General features: G+C 39.4%; 2 protein-coding genes across 4 annotated transcripts in view; one reads left to right on the top strand and one right to left on the bottom strand.

The window, feature by feature from the left end:
• The window catches only part of LOC104928802 (E3 ubiquitin-protein ligase TRIM38), an 899,066-nt gene that overhangs the window by 678,930 nt on the left and 200,007 nt on the right, over positions 1-20,129 (top strand). The gene's annotated exons all lie outside the window — the stretch shown is intronic.
• The window catches only part of cacna2d1a (calcium channel, voltage-dependent, alpha 2/delta subunit 1a), an 84,683-nt gene that overhangs the window by 58,288 nt on the left and 6,266 nt on the right, over positions 1-20,129 (bottom strand). For all 3 annotated transcript variants that reach the window (XM_027272179.1, XM_027272178.1, XM_019266779.2), the window contains exons 2-3: positions 11,579-11,660; positions 9,635-9,751 (exon numbers count right to left, since the gene is read on the bottom strand). In XM_027272179.1, the coding sequence (XP_027127980.1) occupies positions 9,635-9,751; positions 11,579-11,660 (199 nt within the window). The remainder of the gene's footprint in view (positions 1-9,634; positions 9,752-11,578; positions 11,661-20,129) is intronic.

The following is a 20,129-nucleotide window of genomic DNA, read 5'->3' on the forward strand; positions in this document are numbered from 1 at the left end:
ATGTCATCCAGTGTCGGTTTAATAACGCACTTCCAGACACTGGAGATCAGTGACTCCTCTATAATTACGCACCACTACATAACACAATGCTTAAGTGAGCTCACATTCTTGCTGTCATCATTTTTAAAACTATTTAATGAACACAAACGCCGCTCGAGAAGCAATTTTGTGCTTAACGCTTGCCTACGGTAGATTATGGTGAGCGAGGGTACTTGAATGAAAGTAATGAAAGAGGATGATAAGTGATTCATTTTGGGAGTGAGGAATCTGTTTATGATACCCATGTTGCTTAGCGACCAGGGTGTCATGGTAACCTAGCCGCATCTGTGGTCCATGCAGTATGGAGAGCGAAAGCTCCCGTGCGATGGCAGCACATGAGACCCAAAACAATGTGTGTATTATCTTAGTCGTCGTAGCGCTGGCCATCTTACTCCTACTGCAATTAAGACTCGCCTCAAACCTGCCTCTCTGTGCCGATGCCAAAAGCCCACTCACAATTAAGAAAATCTGGTTTTCCTATCGATGGAAACCCACGCAGAGGGTGATTTAAACCAACTCAAGAAGCCAGGATTTGGAAAACAACTGTTGTTTTTGTTTCCAAAATGGCCACCAATTGTGGCTCAGACTCTGGTGACTCTGGTGGTCAGCCAAAACCTTTTTGGATCTGCTGCCAAAGCACTAATGCAACCCCGGGCCTGAGATATCCCTCACCAATCAATATTCAAATATCACAGTCCTCAGCTGTCGTCTTGGGTTGTCTCTTCCCGCTATGCTCCTCCTTCCTCTTTTGGGTGGTCACTTTTGTTACGGGAAACAAAGAACTTCATTTTTTCTTATTCTTGCTCTAATTCTCTTCTGCTCTTTGATTTTAATCACAACATCTTCTCTGCGGGTCAGTTCGTTTTTTTTTCTGCGCAGACGGCCTGTCTGGCGGAGGTCTTGGCAGGCGGCCATGTCTCCCCGAAGCTGGTGCTTTTGTCAACAAGCATCCCTCAAGGTGGGTACAAAGCATCAGAGGGAGTTCCTTAAAAGGCGCTCAAACAGAATAACCTTCCTCGTCCACAAACAGTCAGTCCATCCTCTCTCTAGATTTAGGCCATCTAGAGACCAGCCATCAGCTAATGTAAACCTCTTTGACTCTTTAATGTCAAAAGACTGGGAGGATTTTGCAAGGACATACAAGGGATGTGTCACTATTATTGCAGTCATTTTGAAAATTGTAACTGCTATATATAGAAAGGTAATCAATAATAAAAAATACATTGACTGGCTGTTGCAGAAAAAAACTTAAATACTGTAAAAAAAAATAGATTTCATGAAAAATAATAAATGATAAATTTAAGATCTAATTCAGGCTACTTTTTGTCTCAGTGTTTTCTGCTTCGGAACCTGTGAGGTCAGTGCCAAAGTGGTCAAAACCTCCAAAAGTATCTGCATGGCATCAGCCCAAATGCTTTTATTTCAGTTACTTTTATGTGCAATGATTTTAAGATGACTCCTGATTTATGTCATTATTTCCTTGTCCAGCTGGCTCAATCGATATGCTGTGAAAATTCTCTCAGACTAAGAACTTAAAATATGATTAGATACAAGTTTTTTAAGATACAGAATAAACAATTTTAGATCACTGACACCCGAAACAAGCACAATTAATATTATTTAGACATTTTTATCAGTGCATTTTGTCACAGATATTTAGTATTAGTGACTGTAGCGTTCTGCTTTATAACCACATCGTCATTAGAAATGAACCGTTCTGGAGATCTCTGTCCGTGTCACTCGGGGAAGACGAATGACCTATTCCACTGGGGGAAGTTAACCACAGGGTCCATCAAAGAGTATTGGTTAAGAGGAATGATTCAATTATTGATGAGAACAGAGTCAGAAGTGGCCTGGATATCAGAGAGAGGCGATCTACTGTCAAGGCAGGTTAAAAAAAGAAGCTCAGGTCAATCCAATGAACAAAAAGGACCAAAGGTGTGCAAGGTCATTCTAAATTAATCAAGGGGCCACACATGTATAGTGTAGCTCACAGTTACGTAGTCAAAAACACGGTAAGCTCAGGATGGATGTAACGATGGAGGCAATTGGAGCATAGTAGAGGGGAGGAGGATCTGAGTCATAGCCACACAAAGAGACGGAGTAAGAGGGTGTAAACAATGCAGGACAGCAGCGTGGTGAGGCTGTTCATCTTTTGGTCTGTTTCTTTGATTAAGTTAGGCAACTAAATCAGAGAACAATCTAAAAAATGATTGTAACTCTGGGTACTTTTTGTTGTTGTGATGTATTATGATTTTATAAATTATTTTTCTTTGATGTTGAAAAGCAGAAGTGGCCCCATTTACACTTGGTATTAAATTATGATGATCTGTAGCTTGAATCATTATTAGATCAGGATTTTTTACACTGTGGGCCCCTCCTCAGCCAAAATGGAGCCCTGCAAAAATCACACCCAATCCAAACAAATGCCCATCATTTCAGTGTATTCATATTTGAGTGTTTTTTTTTTTCAGGCTTACAATAACAAACTTTCTGTCACTTTCACACCGGCATGCTTCTGCACGCTTTCAAGTCACACAGTGTTTTTGCCTCACGTCTCACCCTCCATGAATCATTTTTGCAATGTAGGTGACCAGAAGTGCAAATGCAATCATGGAAAACAGGCTGAAGCGAGATGAATACTGTTTTAGAAGGAAGACAGATTGGTTAGAGAAAAGCAGAGGCACACTTGTAGCGTTGCACAAAGAGCACTTATAATGTAACATCATTTAACAAAACTGTTTTTCCCAGAGGGGTGAAAAGATCCTTTTTGATTCAAAAATTGAATTCATGTTTCAGAAGATGCCAAGCTTCCCATCTGTGCATTAGGAGAAATGAGAACTTACTTAAGAGGAGAATGATTTGCAATTATACACCAACTTTAGCAACTTTTAATACAATAAAATGCATTTTTGTGCTTGTATTTTGTTACTGGAGCAATTAATAGGTTTCATATATCCAGGGATGTTTCTTTGTTCACAGTAATATAATAATAATATCTCTGCTGCAGATAAGAAAATCATCTGTCTGGATGCTTACATGTATTAGACAATAAAAGCATGCTGTGATGGTTTATTTTTAAACACACTCTGAATTATTACAGCTATAATGGATCGAGTGGCCTGAAGAGGAAAGAGAAATTGGAGGTGGAGACGACAGGCGAGACAGAGAGAGAGGATCAAATTTTAAAGAGTAACATTTCCTTATTTTCAGAAGAATTCATCATCCATATTTAAACTGTGCCCCACACACACACACTCAGACTTACACAGACATATCCAGAAGGAAAGCAATAAGAAAGGACAGAAAGAGAGAAAAGAAAAACATAGGACAAGGCAAAAATGGGAAAAATGGGAATGAAGGGTGACAGAGAATCGGGGGTGAAGTTATGGGAGAGGAAGTTACATGGGAGTTATGAGCAATAAAGGTGGAAGGACAGGGTTTGAGGGAGGAAAAGAAAGAACAGGAGAAATAAAATACCATATGTGACAAGAATGGAGGACCAAAGGGATGCGAACAAAGGCTCAAAGAGGTTAAAAAGGTAGGAAAGGTGATTGCACCAGCGTGTGTGAGCATACAGATATCCAGTTTGTGCAGTCTGTAAAGGTTCAGCGACTGTAATCTCCAGAGGTGTATCAGCCTGGTAGCTACGTCAGCAACCGCCTAAAAAATCTGACTCATCTTTTAAAGTATCAAAGAGATCTGGGAGACAACTCCATCCAAAAAAAGAAAAAAAACCCAGAAACAATCAGCTACGGTACATTGGATATGACAACAGAAGACTTTTGGGGTTTTGTTTGAGGTAAAAAAAAGTTTTGCACTTGTCTTGGCACTGAAGTGGTTTCTTTCCTGTTGAGAATTAGAGTTTCACTTGACATCTTTTTAAAAGGACAACGTGTACTGAATGCAGAATATTGTGGCGAGACATGAAAGAGGCAAATTCTTTGATCGCCCATGAGTGGTTTGGAAACTAGTAATTATTTTCACTCACACTTTTGGGAACGCTTAAAATGGTTGAGACGGATGTGTGAGAGGTGCTGTTTCAAACACTGAATAAAAGAGTGAGAGAGCTATACATTTGCACTTTTTTAATGCAGCTACATGAAAACTGAAATAGGAAGGAAGACAGCTGATTTTATTTAACCATCTATAAAACAGCCCCACATCTCATACCTCATACTAGGACTAAACAGCCTTTTAGATACTGCTGCTAACACTGCAGATTCAACTCTCAAACAGTACAGAAACATGGATACAAATATATGTTTCTAGGACATCTTTAATAGACCGGAGACAGATCTAACAGTAAATGGCATAAACCTAAAACACACTGGAATTATTATTTAAGGTATTAAGAGTTGCCTGGGGGTATCCAGACCGATCCTTAGTTTGAAAAAAGTTGAAATGATGATTTGTTATTAAAATATATACAATAATATATTATATATTTGTGTTAAGGAGGAAAATAACAAAGGATTTTAATTGGTGTGCTGCTGTCCCAGCCTAACATGACTCAGTGTTAGATGAATGGATACTCAAGCTCGTCTAACAGTGTTAAACATTAAGGTTGGGATTAGATTATCAACATCACATCACCATCTTTTATTTTGAAGGGTACATTTTATGGTGTCAGCATATGGTTTTCATGTATTTTATTTCACTGAATATATTTTGTGTTTTTCCTCTATTAAACCAATCTTTGTGTTTAACAAGAATTATAGCTATTGTGTCATTTTGCAATCCATACAGTGCATGTTGCTTAACATATAACTTATGATTGGTGGCACTGTCGCTTCACAGCAAGAAGGTTCTTCATTCAAAGACATGCAGATTAATAGGTTAACCGATGACTCTAAAATTGCCCGTAGGTGTAAATGTATGAATGGGTGACTTGTCCAGGGTGTATACCGCCTCTCGTCCAATGCCAGCTAGGAGTGCCCCCCGCAACCCAAATAAACATAAGTGATTATAGAAAATGGATGGATTCATGACCTTATGGTGATAACCGGTGTTAGGGGAATGTAATAATCCAGGTTTTGGAACTAGATTTTATTCACTTTTATGCATAACTCTGCTAAATATAGAAAGTTTGTTTGATTCAGCGTTTTTCTACATTTGCAATAGCTAAAATCTTGCATTCAACAGCTGAAATACCGTCTTGGGAAGTGTAATTCTTGTCATTTACACAACCCAAGACAGAGACCACTGAGAGTACAATAATAAAAGAAAAATAAAAAATCTGTTTTCCTTTAAGTAGGCACAGCTGCCAACACTCGAGAGATTGCATGTCAAGGGAGCACCACCGTCAAAAGCAGCAATTGAATTGAGGTGACAGGATGGTCAGATGTCAGATTGACAGACAGCAAATCCAAGTGGACCCCTGATTAAGTTAATGACAGCAGCCATCATTCTAATGGGATTGTGTTCCTTGACAATTGCTGGCAAGCACAAACACACCCAAACACACTCATACACAAACAAATAAACACTTGCAAGCATAGCCAGAGGAGACAAGTTGCCCTAATGTAAAGAGAAATGTCACCAGTCAGAGAGGCGGTGTCTATGCAGCTTATTTCAAGCACACCGCAGTCTGAACTGTACCACTGCAGGTGGAGGAAATACAGATGATTCAGTGAGTTTTAAAGCAGCGTGCGCCACAGTGGTAATTCCAAATTTTGTGAAGATGTGGTGTGATCGACTTAAGAAATTGATCTTGCTACCAATAGTATAGGATGGCTGAAAGGTGTCTGGGGAAATTCAGGATAATTCATTTTTACCAAAGCAATAGTACTGTAGTTTGTGCTTTTAAGTGTAAATAACATGAAAATCTGAGCTTTAGAGTTAACATGGGTTTCAACATTTCATATCATATGCAGAGTATGAAAGTATGCCATAATTGATTAGGAATGTTGAATTTCCAGAAAGACATCCAGCTTGATGTAAACAAAGCTCTCCTCCAAAATACAACTTACCCAGTGTTACAAAAAATTAACTGGTAAACCATGTTGATCCCAAACTCAATAAGCATCCCAGCTTTGGGTTGGATTTACCATGTTAGTAATACTAGTTATAAGGTTTAGGCCAATGACACCTTAAAATAAGGTGACCCCTCATTATAGCCTGCTGTATTTTACAAGAAGTTTAATTAAAATGTGTAGAAAAAGTAGAATTTTGTGCACAAGATTGGATTTTTTTTATTTTATTTCCAATCACTTCAATCATCTGGTCACCCTTTTGGGGGTCTCGGTTACCAAGATTGGCAACCACTGGCTTACCGTTACCAGGTTACCAGCATGAAGATAAATATAAATCAATCAACAGCCAAAGCTTGTTGGGTGAAAGTGAAAGTATGTTGAATTTATAGGTACTTAGACCATGTATGTACCATTAACTACAGCAAACCCTTTTCACTGGAAACATTTTGACATATCAATGTCATTTTGACACCATAAATAATGGGTCACGTTCCATTTAGGTATGCCTGTTCTAAGGATCACTCACTGACATAATTGACTGTGACACTTAATCCAATTGAGCCAACATTGTGCAGAGCAGTGTTCAGTGGGATTTCATGATACAGATCAGACTATCAATGTAACATTATATATCTACAGCAGAGGGGGAGGGTACAGGTTCAGAGAAATGAGTCTACCAAAAATGCCATTAGCAGTGTCTAACCAAAAAATAACCATAAGAATTCAGCGTAACAGTATCCAGAGGTTGAAACCTTTTATGTACCTCAGCACACCACATTGTAGTGCTGCGTGAACAGTGCTGCCTGTTGAATCGTGTACAAATAGGCAAAAAACCTAATGGACGGGAGGTCTGAAATGGGCTTCTAGTCTTTTGTACGCTGCCTCATGGGAGGTGTGGTCATAGTGCACTGATGGACTACTCTCCCTCTACCCATCATCATTTCTCTCTCATACACTCTTCCTCTTAGACAGCAAACTATAACCTCTCACAAGATCGCTGTCCAAAATCGAACAAGGGATAGACAGAAAGGGGAAGGAGGGATGAAGATAGTAAATGAAAGAATGAGGGTGCTGAAGGTGAGAAGTCAAAGGGAGGGATTCTTTATTGGCTAGATTTAAACCAGTGCAGAGACATATTAGATTAGTGTAGGTCAAGTCAAGAACATTACAGATGCTCCAGTCGCCCTTCCCTTATTTCCATTTCAATTCATGATTCAGCTAAGTGGACAGAGCAACTATTTATGGTCCCTTACATAAATTGATAGCCATAAAGCTGGCTCAAGTGCACTTCATTATATGGAACAGCATTTACTGGAGCTACCATGTCACCACTGGCCATCTCCTCTTCAGTGCTAATGCAAAGACAAGTTAAGAATATCAACATATGGTGTTTAGTTTTATATATAAATATATAATCCCCAACTCTGTCACTGTTTTCACACCTTCTGTAAAGAGCACAACAACTGTCATTAACTCATGCAGGTGAAATACACAACAGATGGTGTTGATAACATGAAAGAACAGAGCCTGTAGTTTAACATCTCTATTTCGCTGCCATCAATTTACTGAACAGTTGTGTTTCTCTCCCAAGGTGCAACACAACAACACCAAAAACTAATTGGCCCTCATCCCCTGGCAATCATTGGAATGTAAGAAAAACAAAATGCTCAGCTGGATTGATGGGGTAATCAATGAGAACGTAACTATGGCAACAGGCTGTCTGCCTTTAATTGGATATTTCTGGTTCTTGGAGCCAGACTGATCCAAGACTGGGAGTGCCCAGAGATCCTAATTCAGCTGGCCGGTTGTATATTTAGATTAGGGAGCAGTGAAAGGCTGTACGGATCAATTTAGCTTGCTGTCCTTTGAAACTACATGCAAACTATGACTATGAGATTACTTAGGCTGCTAACACTAGCATGCTAACATACTCATGATAACAATGCTGTTTAGAAGGTAATGTACCATGTCCACAATGATAGTTACCATGCTAACATTTGCCAAGCAGCACCACACAAAAATAGAGCTGAGGTCATTGGGAATTAGGGGAATTTGGGGATTTAATACAACAAGACATTGGAAAAATTACAGAATTACACGGTTATTACAATACATCTTGAGGGGGACATGAATGTGTGTACCAAATCTTCATGGCAAGGCAGTCAAGAAACTAACAAACTATTGTTGAGGTATTTCACTCAAAACCACAAATGTGAACCTCATGGTGACGCTAGATGAATTGTCAGGGGCTCTTCAACATCTGGAAAATTATTCTTCTGGCAAACATTAATGTCGCCATAAAATCCATCTAGTAAAAATTTGACTGGACAAGTTTAAGCTGCTGGTAGCTCTAGATGAAAAGTCAAGGAGTCACTAAAGTCACAAGGATTCATTCTCTGAGCACCCTGAATCCCGGCAGAAAATTTCCTGGCAACCCATTCAATGTTCTGGTCCAAAGTGGTGGACCTACCTGACCAATCGGCATTGCTATCCCTCGAGCTAACGTGTCCTACGGTTTGTCAAAAGGTTCTACACTATAAACTAATTTTAATATGGAAGTTCTGCGAGGTGCACACAAACGAAGGAACCAAATCCAACAAAACTTCCCAATTCATCCAAGGTCTTTGAATTGTCTAGTAAGCGTTCAGCTACGTACATGTGGTGAACGCTGTCAGGAACACTTTATTACAAAATGAAAGTATTTTCCTTCTGTTTAGTTTAGACACATGACCCATGAAAAGCAGGTGGTATGTATTAGGTATGAGGGCTGACTTGGCCTCAGTGGTCACAGGAAGGACGAAGGATTCCTGAAAGTTGAAACTAAACAGTGTCATCTGTGAAAATGAACATTTTTAAAAAGGTAATGTGATACAACACATACAAACACAATGAATTTTTTTTCAGCATTTTGTAGCTGGAGGATGCCTGCTTATATTGTATCACTGGACGGCCTGAAGCAATGGCTGTGTTCCAGTGTCTATTCTGATGTGAAATAGGAGAAGGAGACTGTTTCTGTGTTTCCTTGGGCTTTGTGCTTGAAGAGACACTGGATCTGATCTCACAAACAGACTAGAATTTGCATTTTATTTTATTTAAGTGGATAACTGTTATGGATTTTTCTATACATAGGTTACACGGAGTCACACGTGGGCCGTGAGGTCCTCGGCAGTAGCAGTTGTTTGGCTTTGCTTGAGGACAGCAGGTGCCAGCCTATCTCAACGTTGTGGTGACCAGGGTCGAAGGAACTGAATCTTGCATTCCTAGACATAATAGATACTGTAGCTTGTCGATGACGTTTCATTAACGTAAACAGACAACAGTGGCTCCAGACTAGAATGTGCTGTGTTCTCTTTGACTAATTCTGGGCGTGTAGTATTTGTGGTGTTACCTGTAGGGGTTTAAAGTCTGACCACCAGAGTATCTCCATTTCTCCTTGGCCAAGCTTCAATAAATATTATAGCATAAGACATCAGAGGTTCCTGAGCACTGTCTTCCCTCCTGACCTCAACATCGACCATTGATTTCAGCAATTTTATCACAACAATAACAAAGAAGTTAGTTCTCTCCCTTTAGAAAAAGGGTTTCCACAAGATCATTATGTCTTAGGAGGTCACACTCACCTTTAGGGCTTCGGAGCGGTTAGCCAGCAGCCTCTCGATATTCCCAGCAGCCGTCGCCACCAGTTCAATCGCATTGTTGGTCTCAACGGTGAAGTGAGGACTGTGTTTATGATATATCTGAGACAGAGGAGAGGTGCATGGGTCAGAGGTTAGCAGAACTTAAACTGAACAAAGCTTGATATCAAGTCTTCAGTTCAATTATTTCAACCACTAGTTGGCTTCACATAGCCAACATTTTTACATAAACTTCTCTCCTCCTCCCTCCTCTAGTTTTCTCACTCTTAAGATATTTTCTATCCACAGATGTACTGTATCTGAGGCTGAGAATGTTTCTCTGCATCACTGGTCTTCTTCCATTCTTCATTGGACCTCACTGACCAAAGCACAATGGTTTAAAAAAAGGACGCTACATATCTGCCGATTAAATTGCAATGTCAGGTTATGTAACAAGACCATTTACTGTGCTACGGACTATGCTCTAGCAAAAGAAATAAGAAACACAAATGCCAAACAGCCAATTATTCAGCAGCCTGGAGGGATTTCATTGTCCGACATTCAAACCACAGAACCGAGGCAGATGCGAATACTTGTCCTCATCCTCCAGGCGTTGGTGCAAAAGCAAGATTGAAGACTTTTGAATTTTAGATTTTGAGTATCCTAACATATCCTTTTTTTAAATTCTATTTTAATATTATCTTCAATCAGCATATTGGACTTTAAAGTACTAATGTTATGCTTCGGCTTAGGGGTGATTCTCAGTGTCAAAAGGTACAACTGTGCAGGCAATTTAGATCTTTTCTTCACATGTATTATTAACTCACAAGCTACATAACACTCCCTTTTAAATTCTGCAGGCTGTGTACAGTACATATACTTTAAACCAGGGCGCCTCCAAAAGCATCAGGTTCGTCTACAGCAACAAAAGTTTTACGAGGATCCAGTTACACAAAACATTGATATCCTTAATTCTAATTTCTGGAGACAAGTCGTGCCACTGCATCAAATAAAAACACGTTTTGTAATGATTTCCATGATGCTTTAAAAGTGCCAGATGCATTATGTCAATCAATGTGGATCTAAAAAGCTTCTTCTCTTTTGTCAGATGTGGGCTTGAGTGTGGGTGTGCGTGTTTGTGTGCAAGGACTGTAACCATCACGGTACAGTCGTGACGCTGATCTAATCCGAGCGTGTACATTAGGCTGGCAGAATAAAATGATGCAGCGTTATGTCTAATGAGGAGCTGCTATATATAGGCTGGTGATATATTGTGACAGCTGAGGACGTGCAAGAAGGGTTAATGACTGGAAGAGAAGCAAGTTACAGAGAGTAGGCTATGAGTGATAATTGTCAATACTGAAATTACATAATGGATTTAATTTGAAGTCAATAAATATCAGATTGTTTTGTTTTTTGACTTGTGTTTAATCCAAATTACAATGACCAAAAAGAATACATTCGAATATTAGTTATTTTGTTGACAGTGGCAGTGTCCCCTGAAATAGTGTAGGCTACTCCTATATTGTTTAGTGCTATATTTGTGTGTTATATCACCTAAAGGCCTAAGGACAGTTAGCACCCTAATGGCCAATCTATCCGATGTTGTTACTTCCCGTTGTTGTAACTCCGTACATTGAGTGATTGAAATCCCAGAGTGATGTTCTAGGGTCAAGTAGACCAAATAAACATGGACAGGAAACACTAGTTACATCCCCCTCCTTCTTATCTGGGAATAAGTAAGACTTGCAGTTTTTACGAGCCAATATTTATTCCTTTTTTAACTAATTGAAATGTAATTGAATCCATTTTAATACAACATACTGAAACATGCACATTAGCTGCATAGTTCCTTCTACAAAAATAAAGAGAATTCAATTCAAATTTTTTTATGAATTGGTATATAGAGAATTTGAGCAACAGTTAGTGTCAAGTGAAAATCATGCTTACCTGTATTAGGTGCTGCATACCACTGGCTGTGTCTGTTAATGTGATCAACTCTTTTTGCATCTGGTCCACCCAGTCTTTTATTCTAAGAACACACACAAAAGAAAAAACAATCAATTAATTCCCTGCAGTCTACAGTCCATGAGATGATAAACTGAGCTATACTGCTTACTATAATAATATGCTAAAAAAAATAATTTGTAGGTTCAGGAAGGAGAAAGCATGAAATAATAATGTTTGTGAGTACATTGCTTTACTCCACGTGAGCTGTGCATTAATGCAAAAGCTATGCATAGTTTGTCAGCATGGGGGTGTCGTCCTCAGGGGTGAGATGCTGGTTAATGGAAAGAAAGACGCAGAAAACAGCATTGGAGACAAACCTTTATTAATTAGGGTTTAGACATTGATTAATGTTCAGAGATATTGTTTTTGAATAAAAGCAGCCATACTACCGGTAGTAATATTTGACCCCTATGTGAATGCCCATGTCCACAAACATATCCAAACAGTAATTAGGCTCCAGCTCTAAACTAATAAATCAATGTTATGTTCTGTAACGTAGCCAGAAGGACGTTAAGGACATTATTTCCTTACATGGAATCCTTGACATTCAGTTCAGTTCAGGTCATGTGTGTGCATGTATGAGTGTGCATGGTGTCAACTGTATGTAAGACCATATACACCATACCTTCTTACTGTCATAACACCAGTAAATCTCTTAACTTGTGAGACATGGCACCACATACCCCACATGCACTGTAACCTACAAAGTTATTTATGTCAATTTCCAAAACTTACAAGGTTGATTTACTGTATTTAGACTGTAATAAACTTGTTTTAGGTTAGCCTCAGTTTATCATACATCAAGCTTAAATAGTTTCAGTAGAAATGATGCTAACAGCCAGTTACTAGTAGTAGAATATAAACACCAGAAATAACAAGCTATTTCTGTGCTACCAAAATCTGTGAAGTGTAAAAACATCACATTGTGGATTTACACAGTGTGCCAAAATGTGTTGTTTTTACACTCACGTTTATGTTGGCTGCTTCCAATGTTTGAGCTAAGTTAAGCTACCAGACTACAGGCGGTAGTTTCATATTTGCTATCAATGCAATCATCTCACCCTTTGCAAGAAGCATGTTTCAAAGTGCCAAACTACTACTTTAAAAAGGAGCAGTTTGTAGGATTTAGTCGGATTTAGCGGTGTAGTCGGTGATTGCAACTGCCTTGCCTCAACATCCCATTGTGCAGGGGGAAAAATTATTAAAAAACAAAATAAATAATCTAGAGCTAGTGTTTAGTTTGTGCATTTTGGATTAATGTGGAAACATGGTGTTTCTTTGGGGCGGACCCATGGCATTTGAAACTAACAAAAAAGCTTATTCTAAAGGCTTTTCTGGGTGATTATACACTGATGAAAACTTTTACATGTAGTCTACTACATCTTACACACTGGACTGAGCAAAATCATTGAAATTTGTACTGATGTAGACATTTCTGAGCAAAAGAAATGTCCACCCCTATTGCAACCACGCTACTTTCAACCTCCTGCTGCTCAACTACACATGTTCTGAACCCTCTGAAAACAATACACTGTAAATACACCTACAACCCTCTGCCCAGCTTTCTTTACAAGAGCCAATAAAAAATACATGACATAATCCATAAAGAAAATTACCCTTTCTCCCTCACGGTGTCAATTAACCTCTTCAACCTCCATACTGCTGAGAGGCCTTTGACATATGAACCCGTCTGTTATCTTATTTAAAAAAAAATACAGTGTAACATGACCATGGTTACCTCATGCTGGAAATGTGTAGCATAGAAACCATATAGTATATTTAGCCTTCTGAGAACAGCTGAGAGCAGATATAGGATGGTCAGCACATAACTCTGTCTATCCGCCATCGCAATCATTGACTTTAAGCTTTATAGTTGTTATGCAGACTGACTACTGTGCATGGAGCCAACACTGGGGTCAAGATAAGGTCTACTAACCATTGTGAGCAGGTGTGTATTAGGGTTATTATGCACCTGACTTTTTTTCAAATGAGGTGGGTCATTACAACAGGTGTCTAATGCTAGAGAGTGAATGTGTGTGGGTGTGCATTAACGCTCCATCAAAGAAGAATAGAGGATCATTATTTGTCCACTCATCCAACGAGTGCTACATTCAAGCAAAAGTCAAGATTCAGTTCCACATAAATAATTAATCCTTTGTTTTTTTTAAAACCACATTTCTGAAGAATATCCTCACCACATTTACTGTAAGTGGGAAGCATGGCACAAAGCTCAGTTTTGCATATTTAGATATAAACAGCTTTGGTAAGAGCTGACACTAATCCCCTGTTAGCAGAACTTCTTCCCCAATGAGGAGAGGATTGCTACAATAAAACATAAAACATGAACTACACTAGTTGTGGTTAAAAGTGATTAGTTCCCCCTCTTGTCTGCAGCAGCTTGGAGCTTTCTACATGAGGTCAGCTTATAACATAATAAACTGCTAATGGCTAATTCTACTTTCATTGAGCTAGACTTTTGAAAATCTTTCTGATCTTGGTTTAATAAAATCTCCTGGGTAAAAACTGAAAGGCTAAGCAGTGTTCTGACTGGCCACTTCCACATATAACCATCTTCAGTAAAAGAGAATACAATCTCTGTGTAACATCAGGATGTGCGACTTGAGTGATGAAGGAGTTTACTGTATGTTTCTGAATAGAAGCAGACTACAGTAATAGTATTTTAACCAGGAAAGTACAACAAAAACATGAGAGAATGGAAACTTGGAGCAGGACATGGAAAAATGAGATAGTATCATTATCCCCCTCCCATGCTCAGTTCCTATTCTGCCCTCTGATCACTCGGAGAGAGGGTGGGCGATGTAGAAAGGAAGGAAGCCTCCAAAATGACTGGTGAGCCATGTAGAGCCACTCGGCTACAGCGTTTAGACTGCAGGGCTGGAAATGAGGAGCCATGTGAAGCTCAGCCAAGTGTGAGACCTGCTGGCATTACAAGCCTCTTTTCTCACACACTTGTCTCATTGAGTCATTAATATCACCCACTTATGAGGCAGACTGTTTTTTTTCCTGACAGGCAATTGTTAAAGCTCCTTCTTCTTCTTAACTCCTTTTGTTCTTCTTGCCAAGTGCAGTCACTCGCTCGGTTCATTTGCATATTCTCTAATTTACACACACAATTTGAAAGAATACAGTGTGTACACCAGCCTATACAACTTCTAAGGGTGGTTGTTGCATTGGTTGGTTAGTACAAAACAAGCAGTAGCCTCCATGGCTTGTATGTAATGTGCTGCTAATGCACAAATATATAGTATTTTCCCAAATTACTTAATCTAGCCAGGAATATGGCAACATAACTGTTGCTGTAATGTCAATAATATGAGGTAATTCTGTCCTTAGTCATCACAGTGACACAAGCAACTGCTAATGCTTGCAGGGGGTCTTAAGGAAAGCCCATATGTCGCAGCAGCAGGTTTGTGTTTGACCATTTGGCCACATCTAGTACTGGAAATTTCACTGTGATGTTCCAGCCGGCAGTGGCCCTCTAAGGATGAGTAAAAGTAGGGTTGTTCTGCTAGATAGTAAAAAGGCAGAACATAAATTCGCTTTAAAGACAGGAAGCACAAAATGATACCACACCCATTTACCGAGCTGGAAATGTGCCATGGTGTTAGACATGGCACACACACTTTGAGCCTGGACTGCTTTCATACTTGTTAGAGTCGTGATGAGAAGCTCTGATACCTGTCTAACTCGACATGTTGTTTGCGATAGTGAAATGTGACTCAAGGTGCATGTGGTACAGATCACCGCAGGTTCACTGGCTTTAGAGAGTTGGAGACACAGTTGGTTGGAGTTTAGACAAACAGATCGTCTGATATGAGGGCTCCGACGGCTGAAAAGATCACATTAAATTTTCATCAGGTTCTTTCCATGTCCTCAGTCACAAGCACAAATGTGCCAGTGAGTTAAATGGTGTGAAATTAGATGAGGTGCTGGTGAGTGGTGTAAATATTACCATGGATGCTACCGCACCACGTCTCTGCAGATCATTTCAGAAAAAAAAACAGAACACACAAAACAAAATACAGTCTACGTGCTAGACTTCCTGTTTACTGTTACATTAGCTAATTTCCGTCTTTCTGAAAATGTGTCTTAATGTGTGTTTGACCCATGTGTGTCTGGTGGTTATACAAAGCAGACTCTCCCCCTCTCCTTTAACCTCCATTCCTCTAATGACAGGAAAAGAAGCTGCCTCCGTTAGCTCAGCTGTCACGCATTTGTGCGAACGTGTGTGTGTCAACGCCTGTGTGTAACCAGAGCGGTGGGTCTTTAAGAGGGCAGTAGGGGGTTGCCCAGGGTCAAAGGTCACAGGGACAGGTGCATCTCTTTTACAGAAGCTCTCAATGTAATGAAATGGGTGTGACCCATTTGTGCATGTGTGTTATATAACCCCCCTTTCAGAGTGACGGATCAGAGCATGACAAATGATAAATTAGACTACGACTTTAAAACTGCAATAATCAATATTACCGCATTAACAATGGGTTGAATAAATGAAGGGGATGTGAGAGGTGTTGCTCATAATAAAAAAATCTATAGAGAATTATCACCTGAGTGCAGTTCTTTTTTTATTTTAGTGTCTTTCAGCTCATTGTTTTGGTTTTTACAAGCCACAACTTGACTTTCGTGCTTCGACTGCTCAACTCCAGCAGCAGACTGCTGCTTTCAGCAGCTCATTAACGCATTGTACACTATCTGCCCAGCACCAAACAGCAGACAGAGTTAGCGACTCTGAAGGTGCTGGTGAACATAACGATCATAGACACAGACTAATGCTTTTTTTCCATGTCTGCTGGATGTTTAAATAGACAAACCTTAGGGAGAAGGTTTGCCATAACAACTTTATAATGTAATATGCAATATGCTCGTTACCAAGCTCTTAATTAATGCAAGTTTCACATGTATTTTGCAATATTTAGTGACACATACAGCCTACAGACAAGTTAAATTGTTCAAGAATTTGTTTAGATTTGATATTTAAAGCAACTACTATGACTGCATTGAGCAAATACACATCAGAAGTAGTGCTAGACTAGTGTAATAGCCTACTGGATTATCACTATTATTTCAGAATTAAAAATGAAAGAGGTAGATTAAACAGAAAACATGAAAAAGATAAGCTTCACTCAGCCAGTTAGGTGCACACTGTTCAATCTGAGGGGTGAACACACAGACGCAATCCCAGAATAGAGAGCATGAGTCAGCGTTAGAGCACTGCTGTGTTAATTTGGACCACATTAACCCCTGCAGCCATACTGTATGTGACTGTTGGGGAGGCATTTTGCATTCTCTCCCTCTATATCTATATATTTTTAAAAAACAGCCTCTGGCCTTTAACTGTTATGCAGCTGTTTCATAATCTCTTAGCGAGGCTAATACGCTTGTAGGACAATAGGCTCAGGAAGTGAATATGCTTCAACACTCAAAAACTACAAATATCTCTTGAGTCCCATTTATATTAAGGGATAAATTAAGATCATTGAATAGAAGTTTTACTTCAGATTCTAGATTAAATTATAACACTAATAAGATAACCAATTGAGCCAGCGGCAGACCAGCAACCCCTGTGTTCTGCAAGGTAAGATGTCAAAGGAGTTTAGTGGCTTTGAAGACAACATAGATTGATGCATGCTTTAGTTTTCTGTTGCAAAGGGCAGCAAGTTAAAGTGGAGAAAATACAATAAATAAACCGTGGCTTAAATTTGTTTGGGTCCTGCCATCCATGGAAATAGAACCTATGAAAACAAGACCAAAGTTTGAATAAACCCAAGTTATAATAAGATGTAAGCCGACCATAAACTGTCCTTGACTAATGCTTTGTTTCTTTTACTTTTACCTACTTTCAAGGTTTAGTTAAAAATCTCAGTCAAGCTGTCACAAGGGGGTTTGCAAGGGTTTGTAATACAACTTTAAACAATGGTTTCCCAGATGGAGTTCATGGAGAGAAGATGGAAAATGTTACCTTCAAGCTTTTTCTGATGAGCCCCGTCTATACTCTCATACCAAATCTATTTCTATGTCATTTCTAGAAAAAAGGTTGTGAGGGAACTTTAAATAAATACCCAGTAGACTGTATTCTTATGCTTCAGGCTGTCAAATTCCTGTCATGAAACACTTTTTCACGTCTCGTTGGTTATCGGGCAGTACCTGCCTGAAGTCTTCTCATCGCCACTGAAAGCCATGGTATGAGTAGTCTAATTTCATGCGGCATGCAAGCCAAATCCTTGATCAACAGCGGATGAATAAGAAGTACATCTAGGGAGAAGCACATAATTTTTTTTCCACCACAATGACCTTACGTTGTCATTCAGAAACAGCGGTTTTCAAGTTATTTCCATAGCTTTATAACTAGTTTGTGTACTTTCGGTTTCCTTTTGTTTTTACCAGAGGATAAAACTAACACCAGGTAAAAACCCCTAGCCGAGTGAAAGTCCAGAAAATTGATCCAGCAGTGTTGGGCGCTACATCATTCCAACTAATTCCCTGAAAAGTTGGACTTACACCGGCTCCGAGGTCCAACATGCCTGTGTGCAAGCAGGCACTACAATCCAGGGCTCAATATCCAATCTCAGAGTTTCCACTCCAGCGCCCTCTCGTCTTGTACAACATCCTCATGTTTTTATACTCAGAACCAAGTCTGCGGATCCACATTTGATCTCTTAATACCATCAAAACCATCACGGAAGAAGCATCCGACAGCAAACTCTCTTTGCTTTTTTCAACGTGTTCTGGAGTCATGGTTTCCAGCACTGAGAGACAGCTTGAAACCTTAAATCCTCCTCTGATAGTAGTAATTTGGGCTTCTAATCTGTTCTTAGAGAGAGAGAGAGAGAAGGCTGACATTATTACAGGAAGCAGAGGGGATGCACAAGAAAAAAAAAAAAGACAGGGATGTTTGAGGATGGCGGCATGGATGTAATTGAGCCACTGGGGGATAGTTAATAAAAGCTCTGACTATGAGGCAAGGCATCTAATAAGCAGTGAGCCTGACAGAGCTTTGTGGAAGACAAACAGTTACTTTCTGCTCCTGTTGTCTTTTCTTGTATGCTTTTATCTCTCCTTTTTTCCCTGTACATCCTCTTTCCTTCCACCTCTCTTACTCGACTAGCTATCTGTTGTTGTTTATGATGTTACACTGTGTTTTCTGGTTTTCTTTATATCACCGAAAGGTTCGTTTCATCTTGCAAACTCCGCATAATTATTTGCTGCCGAGTGCTTCCTGTTTTCCCTCTAAATGAACTCATAACGCAAGACATCCTTTCTCCTCCTCCTCCCCTCTCACGCTCCTCTCACAAAAGGAGACAAGTGATGATATCTTCTCCTTTATTGAGGTCAATAACACCATAATTGCAGGCTTTGTAAATGTCTCGCGCCCTCATTATCCACTATGGCAAGACGTTATTGATGCTGCTGCCTCTCTTCTACCATTTTCCTCTTAGCAAGTCAGTCGGAGCGTTTTCACCGCACCCACCCCTGTCTATGTGAAGAGCAGTGTTTAAGTGAAGCCTTGACAACAGTATTCTCTACGCTCTATCAAGCACTTATGTTAGGGTGTATTACAGCTGACAAGACATTGTATGAGATCATTACCAAATGATGGGGTGGCGCTGGTAGGCAATCATGCATTGTGAGAGCAGGTGTGGGTTGCAGGGAGCCGATTCCATTGTGTCTGACACACAGCCAAAGATCGTATTAACTTGTGTTAAATCGAACAACATATGATTCGAAGACAAGAAGACAAGACTAGGAAGACAATAATAATTTCTTTGTCAGTTAACCAACATACTTAGAGACCCCAAATCTTAGTTAGTTAGCACTGCATGGCAGGATGGTAAGTGGAATGTTAAGATATGTTGCCACAAGTCTGTTTTACCGGACACATTCGAGTGTACGGATACGTTAGCTGTAGTCAGTTAGTGCTTGGCTGTAGCTCATCTTGAGTGAATATGCTTTTCAGACTCAGTCACATGGCACTTCAAAATACACATTAAGGTGTTTATTTTAGTTCCCTCTGTCTATTTTCGATTGTAGATTTCACCTAAATTCCCTAAAGGTTAGCATTAGATAATGCCATATTTAAAACTTGATGCAAAAGATAATTGTCTAAATGACTGTAATCAAACTGAGAAGTTTTAGTGATCAATTTAATGATCTAAACCCTCCCTGTTATTAGCAGTTAAAATTCACATTTTGATGTACGCCGTGTAGCCTTTATACTTAAATAATAGCAAAAAAAAAACAAAAAAACAAGATGGACAAAATATGGTAAAATATGGAGATCAGGACTTTTTTAGTGGATGTGTTTGTCTTGGGAACCTGTTGGAACACATTATTCCTTGGAATTTGTGTTTTAGTTAATCAATTAATAAATTACATTTAATTAAAAAAAACGTTATTTTTTTCCATTCACAATCATCGCCATACCACTAAATGCCTCTTAACAAAATCAGACCATTCCATTTGGTTATCTAAC

The sequence above is a fragment of the Larimichthys crocea genome, chromosome XX (assembly GCF_000972845.2).
Source record: "Larimichthys crocea isolate SSNF chromosome XX, L_crocea_2.0, whole genome shotgun sequence".
Lineage (NCBI taxonomy): Eukaryota > Metazoa > Chordata > Actinopteri > Sciaenidae > Larimichthys > Larimichthys crocea.